This window comes from Dryobates pubescens, chromosome 18, assembly GCF_014839835.1.
Source record: "Dryobates pubescens isolate bDryPub1 chromosome 18, bDryPub1.pri, whole genome shotgun sequence".
NCBI classification, from domain to species: domain Eukaryota; kingdom Metazoa; phylum Chordata; class Aves; order Piciformes; family Picidae; genus Dryobates; species Dryobates pubescens.
In genome coordinates, this window is record NC_071629.1 from 5,450,987 (window position 1) to 5,464,621 (window position 13,635).

At 50.6% G+C, this 13,635-nt stretch overlaps 1 protein-coding gene across 1 annotated transcript in view; it reads right to left on the reverse strand.

Annotated features, from left to right (window-relative positions):
- Window positions 1-477: 477 nt before the first annotated feature.
- MSN (moesin) overlaps window positions 478-13,635 on the reverse strand; it is a 47,187-nt gene continuing 34,029 nt past the window's right edge. Inside the window, exons 3-13 of the mRNA XM_054169747.1 lie at window positions 10,076-10,171; window positions 8,616-8,890; window positions 7,756-7,839; window positions 7,262-7,408; window positions 6,750-6,846; window positions 5,034-5,197; window positions 4,501-4,631; window positions 3,683-3,843; window positions 3,095-3,187; window positions 2,473-2,706; window positions 478-656 (exon numbers count right to left, since the gene is read on the reverse strand). Coding sequence (XP_054025722.1) covers window positions 492-656; window positions 2,473-2,706; window positions 3,095-3,187; window positions 3,683-3,843; window positions 4,501-4,631; window positions 5,034-5,197; window positions 6,750-6,846; window positions 7,262-7,408; window positions 7,756-7,839; window positions 8,616-8,890; window positions 10,076-10,171 — 1,647 coding nt within the window. The 3' untranslated portion in view covers window positions 478-491. The remainder of the gene's footprint in view (window positions 657-2,472; window positions 2,707-3,094; window positions 3,188-3,682; window positions 3,844-4,500; window positions 4,632-5,033; window positions 5,198-6,749; window positions 6,847-7,261; window positions 7,409-7,755; window positions 7,840-8,615; window positions 8,891-10,075; window positions 10,172-13,635) is intronic.

Genomic DNA, 13,635 nt, shown 5'->3' on the forward strand with positions numbered 1-13,635 from the left:
TTTCAGCTACACCATTCAGACCCTGTAAGTCAGTCAGAAACTCAGACCCTGGCTACTAAGCTTAATACTGAAGCTTGCAGGAGTTAGTAGGAAGGCACAGTGTCAAAACCGTTAGCGCTTGACTGCACGCCACGCGGGAGCTGCTGGCTTCCCCACCCACCAGGAGAGGAGCACAGCAACACAGCCACTGCAGGGGGCAGCACAAAAGCAAAGGCAGTGAGGCTTTACCCAAAGCCAAACCATTTTCAGACCGGCCCCAATCCGTCTGTGCTCCCCCAGGCCACCCCCCCCGCGAAGACGCCAACTGTAAGCTCTTCTGCTGCTGTGACTCCAGCATTTGCCCCAGACTCGATAAATAAGGCGGTGGTCACTCTTCTGTAGTGGTTCCAGCGGAGCAGGATTAGGAGTGAATGTCGGGAGAGGGCGGGAAAGAGGGGGAGAGGAGAGTGCAGGGCAGCAGGCGGCGGGGCAGGGCAGGGCAGGGGGGGACTTTACATGGACTCGAACTCGTCGATGCGCTGCTTGGTGTTGCCCTGCCGGATCTGGCGCAGCGTCTTGTACTTGTCTCGGCCCAGGCGCATGTTCTCGGCGTGGATCATGTCGTTGGCTGTCTTCTTGGTTTCATCCCGAGCGTTGGCCAGCTCTGAGGAGAGAGCCTGGGGAGGAGGGAAGACAGGAAGCAATGGCTTAAGCGTGCTCCAGGGATGCAAAGCCGGGCAAGGAGGCTCCTTGCTGATACTCCTCGAGATTGAGCAGTCATAGAGACAGGAAACAGAAGCCTGAATGTTTACACTGCTGGGCAACCTGCTCCAGCTCCCCCTGCTTGAGCAAGGCAGTGGGACTAGAGATCTGGGGCTGTTTAGAATAGAACAAAATAGAATTAACCAGGTTGGAAGAGACCTTGGAGATCAAGTCCAACCTATCACCCAACACTAGCTAATCAACTAAACCATGGCACCAAGCACCCCATCCAGTCTCTTCCTAAACACCTCCAGTGACGGTGACTCCACCACCTCCCTGGGCAGCACATTCCAATGGCCAGTCTCTCTTGCTGGGAAGAACTTCTTCCTAACATCCAGCCTAAACCTCTCCTGGCACAGCTTGAGACTGTGTCCTCTTGTTCTGTCACAGGTTGTCTGGGAGAAGAGACCAACCCCCACCTGGCTACAACCTCCCTTCAGGGACTTGTAGAGAGCAAGAAGGTCTCCCCTGAGCCTCCTCTTCTCCAGGCTAAGCAACCCCAGCTCCCTCAGCCTCTCCTCACAGGGCTGTGCTCCAAACCCCTCCCCAGCTTTGTTGCCCTTCTCTGGACACATTCCTAGTCTTGACAGAAGGCAGCAGAGAGGGGACCTTATTAATGTCTATAAATGAGTGGTGGTGTCAGGATGAAGGTGAGGATATGATTCTATGTCTTTTCAGTGGTGCCCTGTGACAGGACAAGGAACAACAGGTACAAAGCTGCAACACAGGAGGTTCCACCTCAACACAAGGAAAAACATCTTTGCTGTGAGGGTGCTGGAGGCCTGCTGCAGGCTGTCCAGAGGGGTTGTGGAGTCTCCTCTGGAGACTTTCAAAACCCATCTGGATGTGCTGTGTGACCTGCTTTGGCAGGGGGGTTGGACTCAATCTCTGGAGGTCCCTTCCAACCCCTAACATTCTGTTATATTAAGAGGTCCCTTCCAACAGTTCTGTGTGTCTGTGGAAGTTATTTCTCCTCTGTTTGAAGGTAGAACACACAGAGTTTATCACCTTATTAATCTTTGTCTAACACAGTGAAAGTCTGTGCCCAGGGTACTTCAGAAGAGCAGTCAAGTGGAGGGCTCCCTAAAGACAACAGCAGCATCTTGCAGAACCTGACCTGCTAGTAGCCTTCTACCACAAAAGGAATATGCTGCAGAAGATAAAGTGCACCTCTGTGAACCTGCCTGTGCATAACCACACCACAGCACAGGCAGAGCAAGCAAAGCCTGATGAGAGTCAGGCAGCCAACAAATCACTTGGGAAGAGCCAACACCAGAGCACTGGAGCTCCTGACAAGAAGGTGGTGCAGCAATGCTCTCTCCCATGTTGACCCCTACTGGGCTGCTCTCAGGGCTTTGCAATGCAACCCAATCATACAGGACAGTTAGAGACAGCTGCTGGATAGGAACTGGCCCAAGCTGCAGGCAGGGCTGTGGACAGCTGTCAGGTGGCTGGCAGTACTCACACAAGCACCCCACGGCTCACAGATGCTGCTTTCTGGCACTGCTTGAGAATACTTCCCCACTTCCAGCAGCATGGAAGTCAAGTGCCAGGCAACAAGATCTCCCTCTCTGCTCCATGGCTAAGCACCTCCCTGACTGATCACCCTCTTTCCCCCTGCCTTTCTTTTTTTCCCCCTTTAAATACCAGTGATACTTCCCAGCTGTGATTAATGGCATGAAAAATACAAGCAGCACTCTGACACACCACCTTCTGCTGCCAGCTTCTTACCTTCAAGTGTTTCTGGACCCGTTCATTCTTCTCTGCCTCCGTGGTGCGCTCCTCCTCGCTGCGGTCCTTGATGGTGGCCTCCGACCGTAGCTCAGCGCTGGCCTCTGCTGCGTTCTCATCCTGCTCATCATCATGCTCATTCTCAGAGTGCATGGGCTCAGTGACGTGAGGAGTGCTCATGGCAGTCTTCAACTCCTCTTTGGTCTTTTCTAAGTCCTCCTGCACCATCTGGGCCTGCAGTAGGGCATGCCACAGCCAGTCAGTCGCTACAACCCCAAGTGTGAGAGAATTCTCACAGAAGCTCTGCTTAATACAGGCAACTCCTGCACACCAAAGGGCTACTTGGCTGCAGTCTTTTGAAAAGCTTCCTGCTGGCTAATGCCTCACAGATTTGAATGGTTGTAATTCATGAAAAATGGGCTAGAGGCCTAATTAGTCAAAATATCTCCACACAGAGTTAGAACAAGGCACTCATGACACCGAGAAAACCAAAGCCGGGTATTCACAATGGCCTCAAGCTTGCAGGCACTCAGCCTAGTGTGGCATCTACTGCAGTAGTTAAGGTCACAACACAAAATGAGAAGCAACAAAAAGTATCTCTGTTCCCCAGATTCTGCTTTACCTTCTGTTGCCACTCCTGGGCCTCGCTCTCCTTCTTCTGCCTGGCCAGCTCCAGCTGTGTGATCCTAGCTGTGAGTTCTGCCATCTCAGCAGCCTGCAAAAGAGAGGTTTTCAGTGGGGGCAAACCCAAAGTACTTGCTAAATGAAGCATTTAGTTCAAGCCCTGAATCCAACCAGAACCTTTAATACCTTTTCATTAAGGGAAAATCCTTCCTGTAAACTTCAGTCCCACCCATATCCTCAAGATGCAAGGGAAAAGGAAGGACAAAACAGTTTTGGGCTTTCGGTTTCTGCTGGGTTTGTTTTTTCTTCTCCTCCAAACAGAGCTACAGAACTCAATTCTTTGAGTTCAAACCAGGGGAAGCAATTAGTGAGTTCTACACTGTTCTCAGCATGGCAGACCAAAAACAGATAAAAAGCAAAAGCACAACAACCCAGATCTGCTGTCCAGATAAACTTACACCTAAAGACAAGTGTATCTCTCGAGGCTACAAACCAAAGAACCAAACTGTGCTTCCTCTCTGTATTTATAGCCTGATTTGCTTACTGCCACTATTTTCCCTACCCAATTTTCAGCTCACCCACTTACCAGCTGTTCCTGGGTTTTCTGCTGATCATGGGAAGCTTTCAATAGGGCCTCCTTGGCCTCTTCTGCTTCTCTACGCTCTTTAGCCAGCTTCTCTGCTTCCTCCTGAGCTCGTTTCCTCTCCTGTTCCAGCTCCATAGCTCTGCGTGTCTGTTCTTCCAGTTCTGAAGGAAAAGGGAAGTGCATTTAAAGAGAGATCAAGCAAGGAATGGCAGTAGGAAAGGAAGGTGCCTTTACACCCATGCTCTGGATGAGAGTTTTTCTTCAGAGGAAGAAGTAAAGTAGAGATGCAATCAACTGCCCCCCTTTCCTCTCCTTGACATTGTACCTGAAGCTGGGAGACTAAGAGCCAGGCCTGTTCCAAGCCAGCAGATTATTTGCCTGATCTGATGGCATCCCAAAATGCCATCCTTAAAGGCAGAGAAGCAACAGTGTTTTGCTTGGGCAACATCACGCTGTGACATTGGCCAAGCAATTAGTAATCACACCAGAGAACCACCTGGTGTGACTCCTGCTACACTTTGACTCCTTCCTGTACAGATGTGCTGGGACAAACCTTCCAGCCAGCATCTGAACAACTGCAAGAGGCTCACACTGCTAGAGAGGCATCTTGGCTGTCACCCATCCCTCTAATGTAAGTCCTGTTTCTGCAGCTGCATATAGAGGGCTGACCATCAGCTTCAGAAAGCTACACTAGGAACCCAACACCAGTTAGACAATACTGGAGAGCCAAATGGCTCAGAGGTGCTCACAGCGTTGCCCCTCAAGTGCCCCTCACTCAGCCTATGCATCTGAAGAAATCCTGGATCATTTCATATCACCTTGCTGAGCTTTCTTGGTTTGCTCCTCAATTTGTTTGAGTCTCTCCATTAGCTCCTCCTTCTCACGTTCAATCTTCTCCTTCTCCTTTTCTGCCAACTCCCTCTTCTTCTTCTCATTCTCCAGCAGGGCTCTGATGAGGGGAAAGTCACAACCCAATTTCAAATGAATAGCTACTCAGATTGGAGCACTTCCCAGTGAAGCCATGAGCACGTGAGATGGCTCCTCACACAAGTGCAGAAAGAACAAGTTCTGCTGGCATTCATCTCAATAGCAAGCTCACAACAGCAATGTTACAGGGGAAATCTCCTTTTCTCAAGATCCACATTGCTCCCATCAAGCACATGGGCAATTCTTTAGGGAAGTGATGGTGTGGCACATCTGTGACGAGGGCCATTCTCCACCACCCCGTGCGGCCTGCCGAAGCAGAAAGCAATCTGCTCTGGTGCTGGCTCAAGCACAGGACGGTGCTGCCAGCACACCACGCTATCATGCAGTGACTGACAAAGCCCAGGTTACTCAGAGCCCTACCAACCTCTCCATCTGTTTCTGGTGCTTCTCCTCCCGAGCCTGTGCTTTCATCTGCTGCACCTCGATGGTGTCCGGCTTACGCCGGCGCATGTAGAGCTCGTGGTTCCCCATGCACAGCGCCAGGATCCGCTTGTTGATCCGTAACCGAGGGGCATAGAACACAAAGTCCTTGGGACAACAACACACCAGCATTAGAATCACAGAACAGGCTGCGTGGGAAGGGACCTCCAAAGCTTAGCTAGTCTGACCCCCTCTGCAGTCAGGAGGAGAGCTCTGCAGAGGGAGCTTGCCAGGCTGGACAGATGGGCAGAGGCCAAGGGCAGGAGATTGAACACATCCAAGTGCCGGGTTCTACACTTTGGCCACAACAACCCCATGCAGTGCTACAGGCTGAGGACAGAGTGGCTGGAGAGCAGCAAGGCAGAAAGGCACCTGGAGGTACTGGTTGAGCCAGCAGTGTGCCCAGGTGGCCAACAAGGCCAAGGGCATCCTGGCCTATATCAGGAACACTGTGGCCAGCAGGAGCAGGGAAGCCATTCTGCCCTGTGCTCAGCACTGGTTAGGCCACACCTTGAGCCCTGTGTCCAGTTCTGGGTCCCTCAGTTTAGGAAAGATGTTGAGGTGCTGGAAGGTGTCCAGAGAAGGGCAACAAAGCTGGGGAGGGGTTTGGAGCACAGCCCTGTGAGGAGAGGCTGAGGCAGCTGGAGGTACTTAGCCTGGAGAAGAGGAGGCTTAGGGAAGACCTTATTGACGTGCAAGGGGAGGTTTAGGCTGGATGTTAGGAAGAAGTTCTTCCCAGAAAGAGAGATTGGCCATTGGAATGTGCTGCCCAGGGAGGTGGTGAAGTCACCATCCCTGGAAGTGTTTAGGAAGAGCCTGGCTGGGGTGCTTGGTGCCATGGTTTAGTTGATTAGATGGTGCTGGGTGATAGGTTGGACTCAATGATCTCAAAGGTCTTCTCCAACTTGGTTAATTCTATTCTACTATCACAGGATATTAGAGGTTGGAAGAGACCTCTGGAGATCTTCAAGTCCAACCCCCCTGCCAGAGCAGGGCCATAGAATCTAGTGTAGGTCACACAGGAATGCATGCAGATAGGTCTTGAAAGTGTCCAGAGAAGATGACTCCACAACGTTTCTGGAGAGCCTGTTCCAGTACTCTGTGACCCTCACAGTAAAGAAGTTCTTCCTCATGTCGAGGTGGAGCTTCCTGTGCTGCAGTTTCCATCCATTGCCCCTTGTCCTATCACAGGGTGCAAGTGAGCAGAGGCTCTCTCTCTCCCCCTTCTTTCCTGACATCCAACCCTCAGATATTTATAGACATTGATTAGATCCCCTCTCAGTCTTCTCCTCTCCAGACTAAACAGGCTCAGGTCTCTCAGCCTTTCCTCATAAGGGAGTGCTCCAGTCTCAAACATCCTTGCAGTCCTCCCTTAGACTCTCTCAAGTAGATTCCTGTCCCTCTTGAACTGGGGAGCCCAGAACTGGATGCAATATTCCTAGCCAGGAACCAACTCCAATTATCACCTTGACTGCCATTAGACTCATTCTGTGCCCACTGCCCTGAAGAGATCAGGTAGTAGAGCAGTGCTCAAATCAGTGTTGACATTAATGAAAGTGCTGTCTGCAATTCAAAAGAAACACATAAAATGTAAAATAATTCTGTTAAGAAGCATACCCCCCCCCCCAAAAAAAAGTGTAATTGGAATGCTGCCGCTTACTGGTGCTTTCTTGTCAATAGGCTTGATAACAAATTTCTTGTCATTGAAAGAGATATTTCTGATCTCACTCCAAGGGAATCCAATTTTCGGTGTTAACCTGCAGAAACGGCAAGCAAAAAGGAAGTAAGAGCCCCAGATCATTCCAGAATCTTTCTGTGCACCATAAAGCTCAAGATTCTCCTAAGCCCACCCTCATATTTCAGTGTTGACAGGAACCAGCAAACAAAATTAAGGCAGGCAGATGAACCAGAAACATTAGAAGCAGTGTTCTGATTCTGCTTTCCTTGTGTTCTAATGGAAACCAGAACTGGAAAATGCATCTGTGGCAGGAAGTCAAGGCACAAAAGTAAAACTAGGCTGGTGTGTAAGTTTCTTGGAGGTTTTGGTCCAAAGCTGTGCTTCATGGATCATGCTGGCAGCATCAGGAAACGAAGCAGATACAGGAATTGTAGAGTTTGCTTCCAGATTTGTTGCCTTTGTAGTGGAAAAGCAGAGGAGAGGGAGTTTGTTACCTGTCATTCTGCTCATAAATGTTGAGTCCAAGAGCATCTACACCTAGCCAGAGTTCAGAGCCCTTCTTGTTCTTAATGCTGAAGTAGTTCACACCATACATTTCCAGATCCTGTGCAATTTTCAGGTACTCCAGGACAGCATCTTCTCTGCAGGGTGCAAAAAGAAAGCAGATGTTCCTTGTTGAGTCTATGAGCAGTTAGAACAAGGAGGTGCTGTCTTCCTAGGTGGGGCAGAGCAGCAACAAGCTGGCAAAGCATCACCCTAGCAGATAAATACAAACACTGCAAACTCAGTTTTGTTTTGCTAAGGCACTGGAACAGGATCCCCAGGACTAGCAGGGGCAGGGGCCTCTGAATCTAGTTACTCTGAGCAAAACAGCTGAAGAATGCCAGCTCACCCTGAAGCAAGGCAGAGGTTTTTGCATGCATTCATACACTACAGTAGCACCTAGAACATGACTTTAAATGCAGCAGTTTCACACTGCATCAGTTACCTAATCATCCCTCGATGTTCCTCATGCCACACCTGGATCCTCTCCTCCCACTGGTCTTTGTTAAGCTTGTGCTGCTCCAGAACTCTGGAAAAAATAAATGAGTACAAGGCATGTTTAGAATAGAATAGAATTAACCAGGTTGGAACAGACTTTTGAGATCATCAAGTCCAACCTCTCACCCAACACCATCTAATCAACTAAACCATGGCACCAAGCGCCCCAGCCAGCCTCTTCCTAAACACCTACAGTGATGGGGATATGTGGCCAGCAGGAGCAGGGAGGTCATTCTGCCCCTGTACTCAGCACTGGTTAGGCCACACCTTGAGCACTGTGTCCAGTTCTCAATTTAAGAAGGATACTGAGTTGCTGGAAGGTGTCCAGAGAAGGGCAACAAAGCTGGGGAGGGGTCTGGAGCACAGCCCTGTGAGGAGAGGCTGAGGGAGCTGGGATTGCTTAGCCTGCAGAAGAGGAGGCTCAGGGCAGACCTTCTTGCTGTCTACAACTCCCTGAAGGGAGGTTGTAAGCAGGTGGAGGTTGGTCTCTTCTCTCAAGCAACCAGCACCAGAACAAGAGGACACAGTCTCAAGCTGCACCAGGGCAAGTTTAGGCTGGAGGTGAGGAGAAAGTTCTTCACTGAGAGAGTCGTTCGCCACTGGAATGTGCTGCCCAGGGAGGTGGTGGAGTCACCATCCCTGGAGGGGATTGGTGGGGGGATTCAAGAGGGGATTGGATGTGGCACTTGGTGCCATGGTTTAGTCATGGGGCCTGTGGTGACAGATTGGACTTGATCTTTGAGGTCTCTTCCAACCTTGGTGATTCTGTGTGTGAAAGGTGGTTTAGGACTATCCAGGTTCGCTTACCTCTGTGGGAGCAGTTTGTCGCTAGCAAGGTAGCCAGACTTGTGCACCTCTTTGTTGAAGTCTCCATATTTTGACTGGACAGCATAAGAAGCCAGGAGGACAGCTGTTTCTGGAGGGCAATAAATGTCATCGTTCAGAATGGCCTCCTTCACTTGGAGGAAGAAGAGGCGCTGCGTGATGTCCTGGATCAGCTCCTCCGCCACATCCTCCGGGTAGAACTTGGCACGGAACTTGAAAAGCAGAGGGCTCTCCTTGCGGACATCCTGAGCTGTTACCTGCAAGAGAGGCAGCAGAGTTTGTAGCCCCAGGAGCCAGGGAAGGGGAGCAGGTTTATGAACAGAGAGACAAGCACCCATCAGAAAACTAATTCTCCTTTCCAATACAGGACTGAGCAGGCAGAAAACCCAAGGATTGTCACTTCAGTACTGCTAAGCACCTGGCTTACTGTTGATAGCAGGCTGAACATGAGCCACAAGGGTGCCCAGGTGGCCAAGGAGGCCAAGGGCATCCTGGCCTGGATCAGGAACAGTGTGGCCAGCAGGAGCAGGGAGGTCATTCTGCCCTGTGCTCAGCACTGCTTAGGCCACACCTTGAGTCCTGTGTCCAGTTCTGGGCCCCTCAGTTTAGGAAAGATGTTGAGTTGCTGGAAGGTGTCCAGAGAAGGGCAACAAAGCTGGGGAGGGGTCTGGAGCACAGCCCTGTGAGAAGAGGCTGAGGGAGCTGGGGTTGCTTAGCCTGGAGAAGAGGAGGCTCAGGGGAGACCTTCTTGCTCTCTACAAGTCCCTGAAGGGAGGTTGTAGCCAGCTGGGGGTTGGTCTCTTCTCCCAGGCAACCAGCACCAGAACAAGAGGACACAGCCTCAAGCTGCGCCAGGGAAGGTTTAGGCTGGATGTTAGGAAGAAGTTCTTCCCAGAAAGAGAGATTGGCCATTGGAATGTGCTGCCCAGGGAGGTGGTGGAGTCACCATCCCTGGAGGTGTTTAGGAGGAGACTGGATGGGGTGCTTGGTGCCATGGTTTAGTTGATGAGATGGTGTTGGGTGATAGGTTGGACTCAATGATCTCAAAGATCTCTTCCAACCTGGTTAATTCAATCCTATTCTACCTCATCACCTCTCCCCACAGGGCTTATGAAAAGCCATTAGTTGTGATCAGTGCTAGGTGAGTTCCTCTCCAGGCTTCTCTCCAAGATGGACACACAAGCACCACATCAGTGTGTTACCAGGAAGGGTCACAGGTCTGCCTAGAGAGCCAACAGGACCAGGTCAGACACCATGACTCCTGCACCTTGGTTGTGGGATGTGGACTGAAGGAAGGCAACACCAACTCACTAATCTTGCAGTACTTCAGGTATGTGGAGAGGCAAAACCAGATCCCTGACAAAAAGAGAGTGAACCTGCCCTTCAGAAGAAGGGGACCCAAGATTAGAGCAAACACCCATGAAAGATTAGAGCCAACATACCTTTTTGTTCAATTTCAGCCATGTGGAGAAGCCCTTGGTGTCCTGATACTGAAGTCCAAAAAACCAGACCTCTCTTAGACCAATTGTCTTGACAACCTGAAAGACAGACAGTAGGCAAGAGCCCCAGGGAGATGAGTTAGTCTCAGTGGTGGCAGAGGGCACTGCCAGAGGTAAGCTCAGATGAACACAAAGGGCACCTGAGGGGTCTCAAGTGGGAGATGCATTCTTGCCTCTCCCTCATCTCTCTCAGGCTTCTTGCTATTTATAAGCCCCAGCAGTGCCACTATTTTCTTCAGCTGCTCATAAGACACCACTGTATAGCCAGAACACACTGCAACAGGTCTGACAGGTGCAACAGCTGCTGGGAATCAAGCACACAGCTCCATTTGCAGGTACACCCCTCATCTGTCATTCAAATGTCCTACTCCTGGGCAAGCCATGAATCACCCTGCCAGGCTGTGTCACTTAGCAATTTGTATTTACTCCACTCATAGCTGTGGGCAGGCCTTTCAGGCAGCTCTTCAAGGAGTGGCACCATTCAGAGGTACTGCAGTAGGTAATCAATACACCACCCCTTGTGCCAGCACAAGCAGCCACCACAGAACTGAAGTACACCACTGTGCAATCCCCCTTAGTTGTTTTCAAGGCCAGGCTGGATGTGGCTCTGGGCAACCTGCTCTAGTGTGAGGTGTCCTTGCCCATGGCAGGGGGGTTGGAACTGGATGATCCTTGAGGTGCCTTACAATTCTGTGATCCTGCTCTGGCAGGGGAGTTGGACTAGATGATCTTTTGAGGTCCCTTCCAACCCCTAACATGCTGTGATTCCCCTAGCACAACTTGGGTGTACTCAGAAGGTTTTAGAGGCATACTGTAACAAGAGACAAGAGCCTCATGGGGGGGCAAGACTACTGCAGTACAATGCTACTGCTGGTAAAAAGGAGGGGGAAGCTTCTGGGTAAAGCCTGTTCACTAGCAGGAAGGCACAGCTTTGTGCCCTGTCAAGTCTGGGACATGCCACAGGGTGTAGAAGTTCAAGTTCCTCCAAGTCTCTCCCTAACGCCTAGGAGTTGCCAAGTAAGAGAGGTGACAGCAAAGTGCCTTCTTTGCAAGCATATGAACAAGGAAGTGGAAAGGAGAAAACATTTGTCTTAAGGTTGTCACAGTGCCTGAAGTACAGCACTGTAAGCTGCTTTTACACACCACCCACCCCTTGGGCTTGCTCACAGCTCCCCTCCTTCCTAGGGACTCAACTGCAGAGCAAGGGACAAGCCTTGCCCTGGATAAAACCAGCTGCCTGATCATGGTGTGTCCTCTGCCAGGTAAGCTGAAGTAATCTTGTATTGAATTGTCCCACATGTTATGATTTCTTCCTAAATGCCCACTTCCTTCTCAATTAATTCCTTGTTGAATCCTAAGGATACACTCTGTTCCCTTCTCATGCTGTCTCTAGCACTGACAAGACACAAACCCAAAGACAGAGGGCCCCTGCAGACTCATTACTACTTAGACTGAGGGCTTGGATCAAACCTTTCTTCTAGCCTTACAAAAGCAGCACCAGGGCCCTAGTTCTTTTCAGACCCCAAACCAACAGAAGCTTTCAGCAGAGGCATGCTATGGGTAACACAGAGACTAAACTGATGTCAGATCCTGTAGGCTGTGTACATCATCCCACAGGAGTGCATGAAATGGTTCAGGCTGTCCTTGCTTGAATATGACCTGGAGAGCTGGCCTGTAGCCCCTGCAAACACAGGAACGTGGGGCAGATGAACCTTCACTTGTGCACACCCCCCAGGATGCTGCACACAGCTAAGGAGGCATGCAGAGAAGAATCAGCGTTTGCTGGATGCCCTGAAAGCACGTGGAACAAGGAGGAAGAAAGGCTGTCCCAGGGCCTAAGGAAAGCTCTGTTCTTGGCAGCATTAACATCTGAATGGGATGGAAGCTCCCCCCTCCGCTGATGTGTCTGCTTGCCTCACTTCCATTTGTCAGCAGCTTATGCCTGGGAATGCAACAAGCTGGTCTGCCAGCAAGGAACTGAAAGGCATCACACTAGGGCCCTGCACAAAAGGACTTTTATTCCACAGCAGAAGCCTGCACAGCAATCGCGGTGACAACAAGGGACTGGGCAGACAGCGCCGCACACAACATCACACCCCCGAGCTGCTACTGAATCGCGGCAGGGGTGGGAGGGAGAGACAGCCTGCCTTCCCACCTCAGCTTCAGTGGCTGACTGAGCTCCATTTAGCAAGGCAAAAAGCACGAAGAGCCAGCTTTCTGCAGCTGCGAGGAGCCTGGCTGGCAGCTCACAGCTCGGCTGTGCTTGGGGGTGTGCAGCTTCCAGAGCCCTGATGAACTGCGAGAGGTTCCAAAAAGCAGACAGCTCCTGGCAGAGGATGCAGAAAGGCTGGCACACAGGAGAGGAGAATACAAAGCACTGTTTATCACAGACCACTACACTTAAATACCTAGTTCACACTCTGGGCTGGGGAGTGACATCTGTTCTTTGTGCCAGGGAGAGCATTCATCAGTCCCTGGATCTTGTTTGGCCTGCACCGCAAGGTCAAGTCTACAACTGGCAACAGATTACAGGCAGCCTTGAAACCCAGCAGCCCCATGGTACCTTCACCAGCCATGAGAAAGCTCTTCATCAAGTACCACTAGCTTAAATTTCCACTTAGCCAGTGATTCTGCCTCAGGGAGAAAGGTGCAGTTCTGGTGACTCTCACTTCACCTTCTGCAGGCAGTCTAAGCACACATTAGTACCACTTTGTACTTATGTTCAGGGAAGGAAAACAGTTTTCCAGGTAGCCTTTGCTCTTGCTGCTTCTTACTCCTTACTTCTCTTCCTGTTCTTCCCCTCAACACTCACCCATCTCCCTCAGATCTATGTCCTTGCCTTTCACCAAGTGCTGCCCCACAGCAGGAGGGAAGCCGCAGGCAGCCCGTTAAACGCGATTTTAGCATCACGATGAGGATTGAAGGTCACCTTCAGCCTCAGCCCAGGAGATACACCACCATGCTAGGAACAAGCACAGGCTGTGCATGGAAGCACTTTCTACACATGAGCAAGACCAAAGCATGCAAGCAGAGGAAGTAACTTCCCGCTCAGGCCAAGCTCCTGAGCCAAAGCCCAAAGAATCCCAGGTTACAGTGCACAACAAATCATTAGGACAGTAGGTGAGATTCAAGACAGATGTGGGCCCCTCTCCTTTTTATGCTAGGCCTGTTGAGTACTTCTGAGAGCAAACTGCTAGCAAACCTTATTGCTGGAGGAGCTCTGAGCTGCTGCCACACCTGCAATTTCACATCCCATAGTCAAAAATACCCAAGAATGAACATGGTCTTCCAGGTACCTTAACACCCAAGCTGGGCTTTATCTACAGCCATGTTTAATTGCTCCCTTTCATGTGGCTGATGGATGCTTTCTAAACTTCCCTTTCAAAGTGCTAAGTGAGAGACTCTTCTCCAGGGTTTTAAGCTGGTTCCAGTTTGCCACCAAGCTCTTTAGAAACAAGCAGTGCCTTTCTGGTTGGACTACTGCCTTCCTAAAAGCCAGTTCT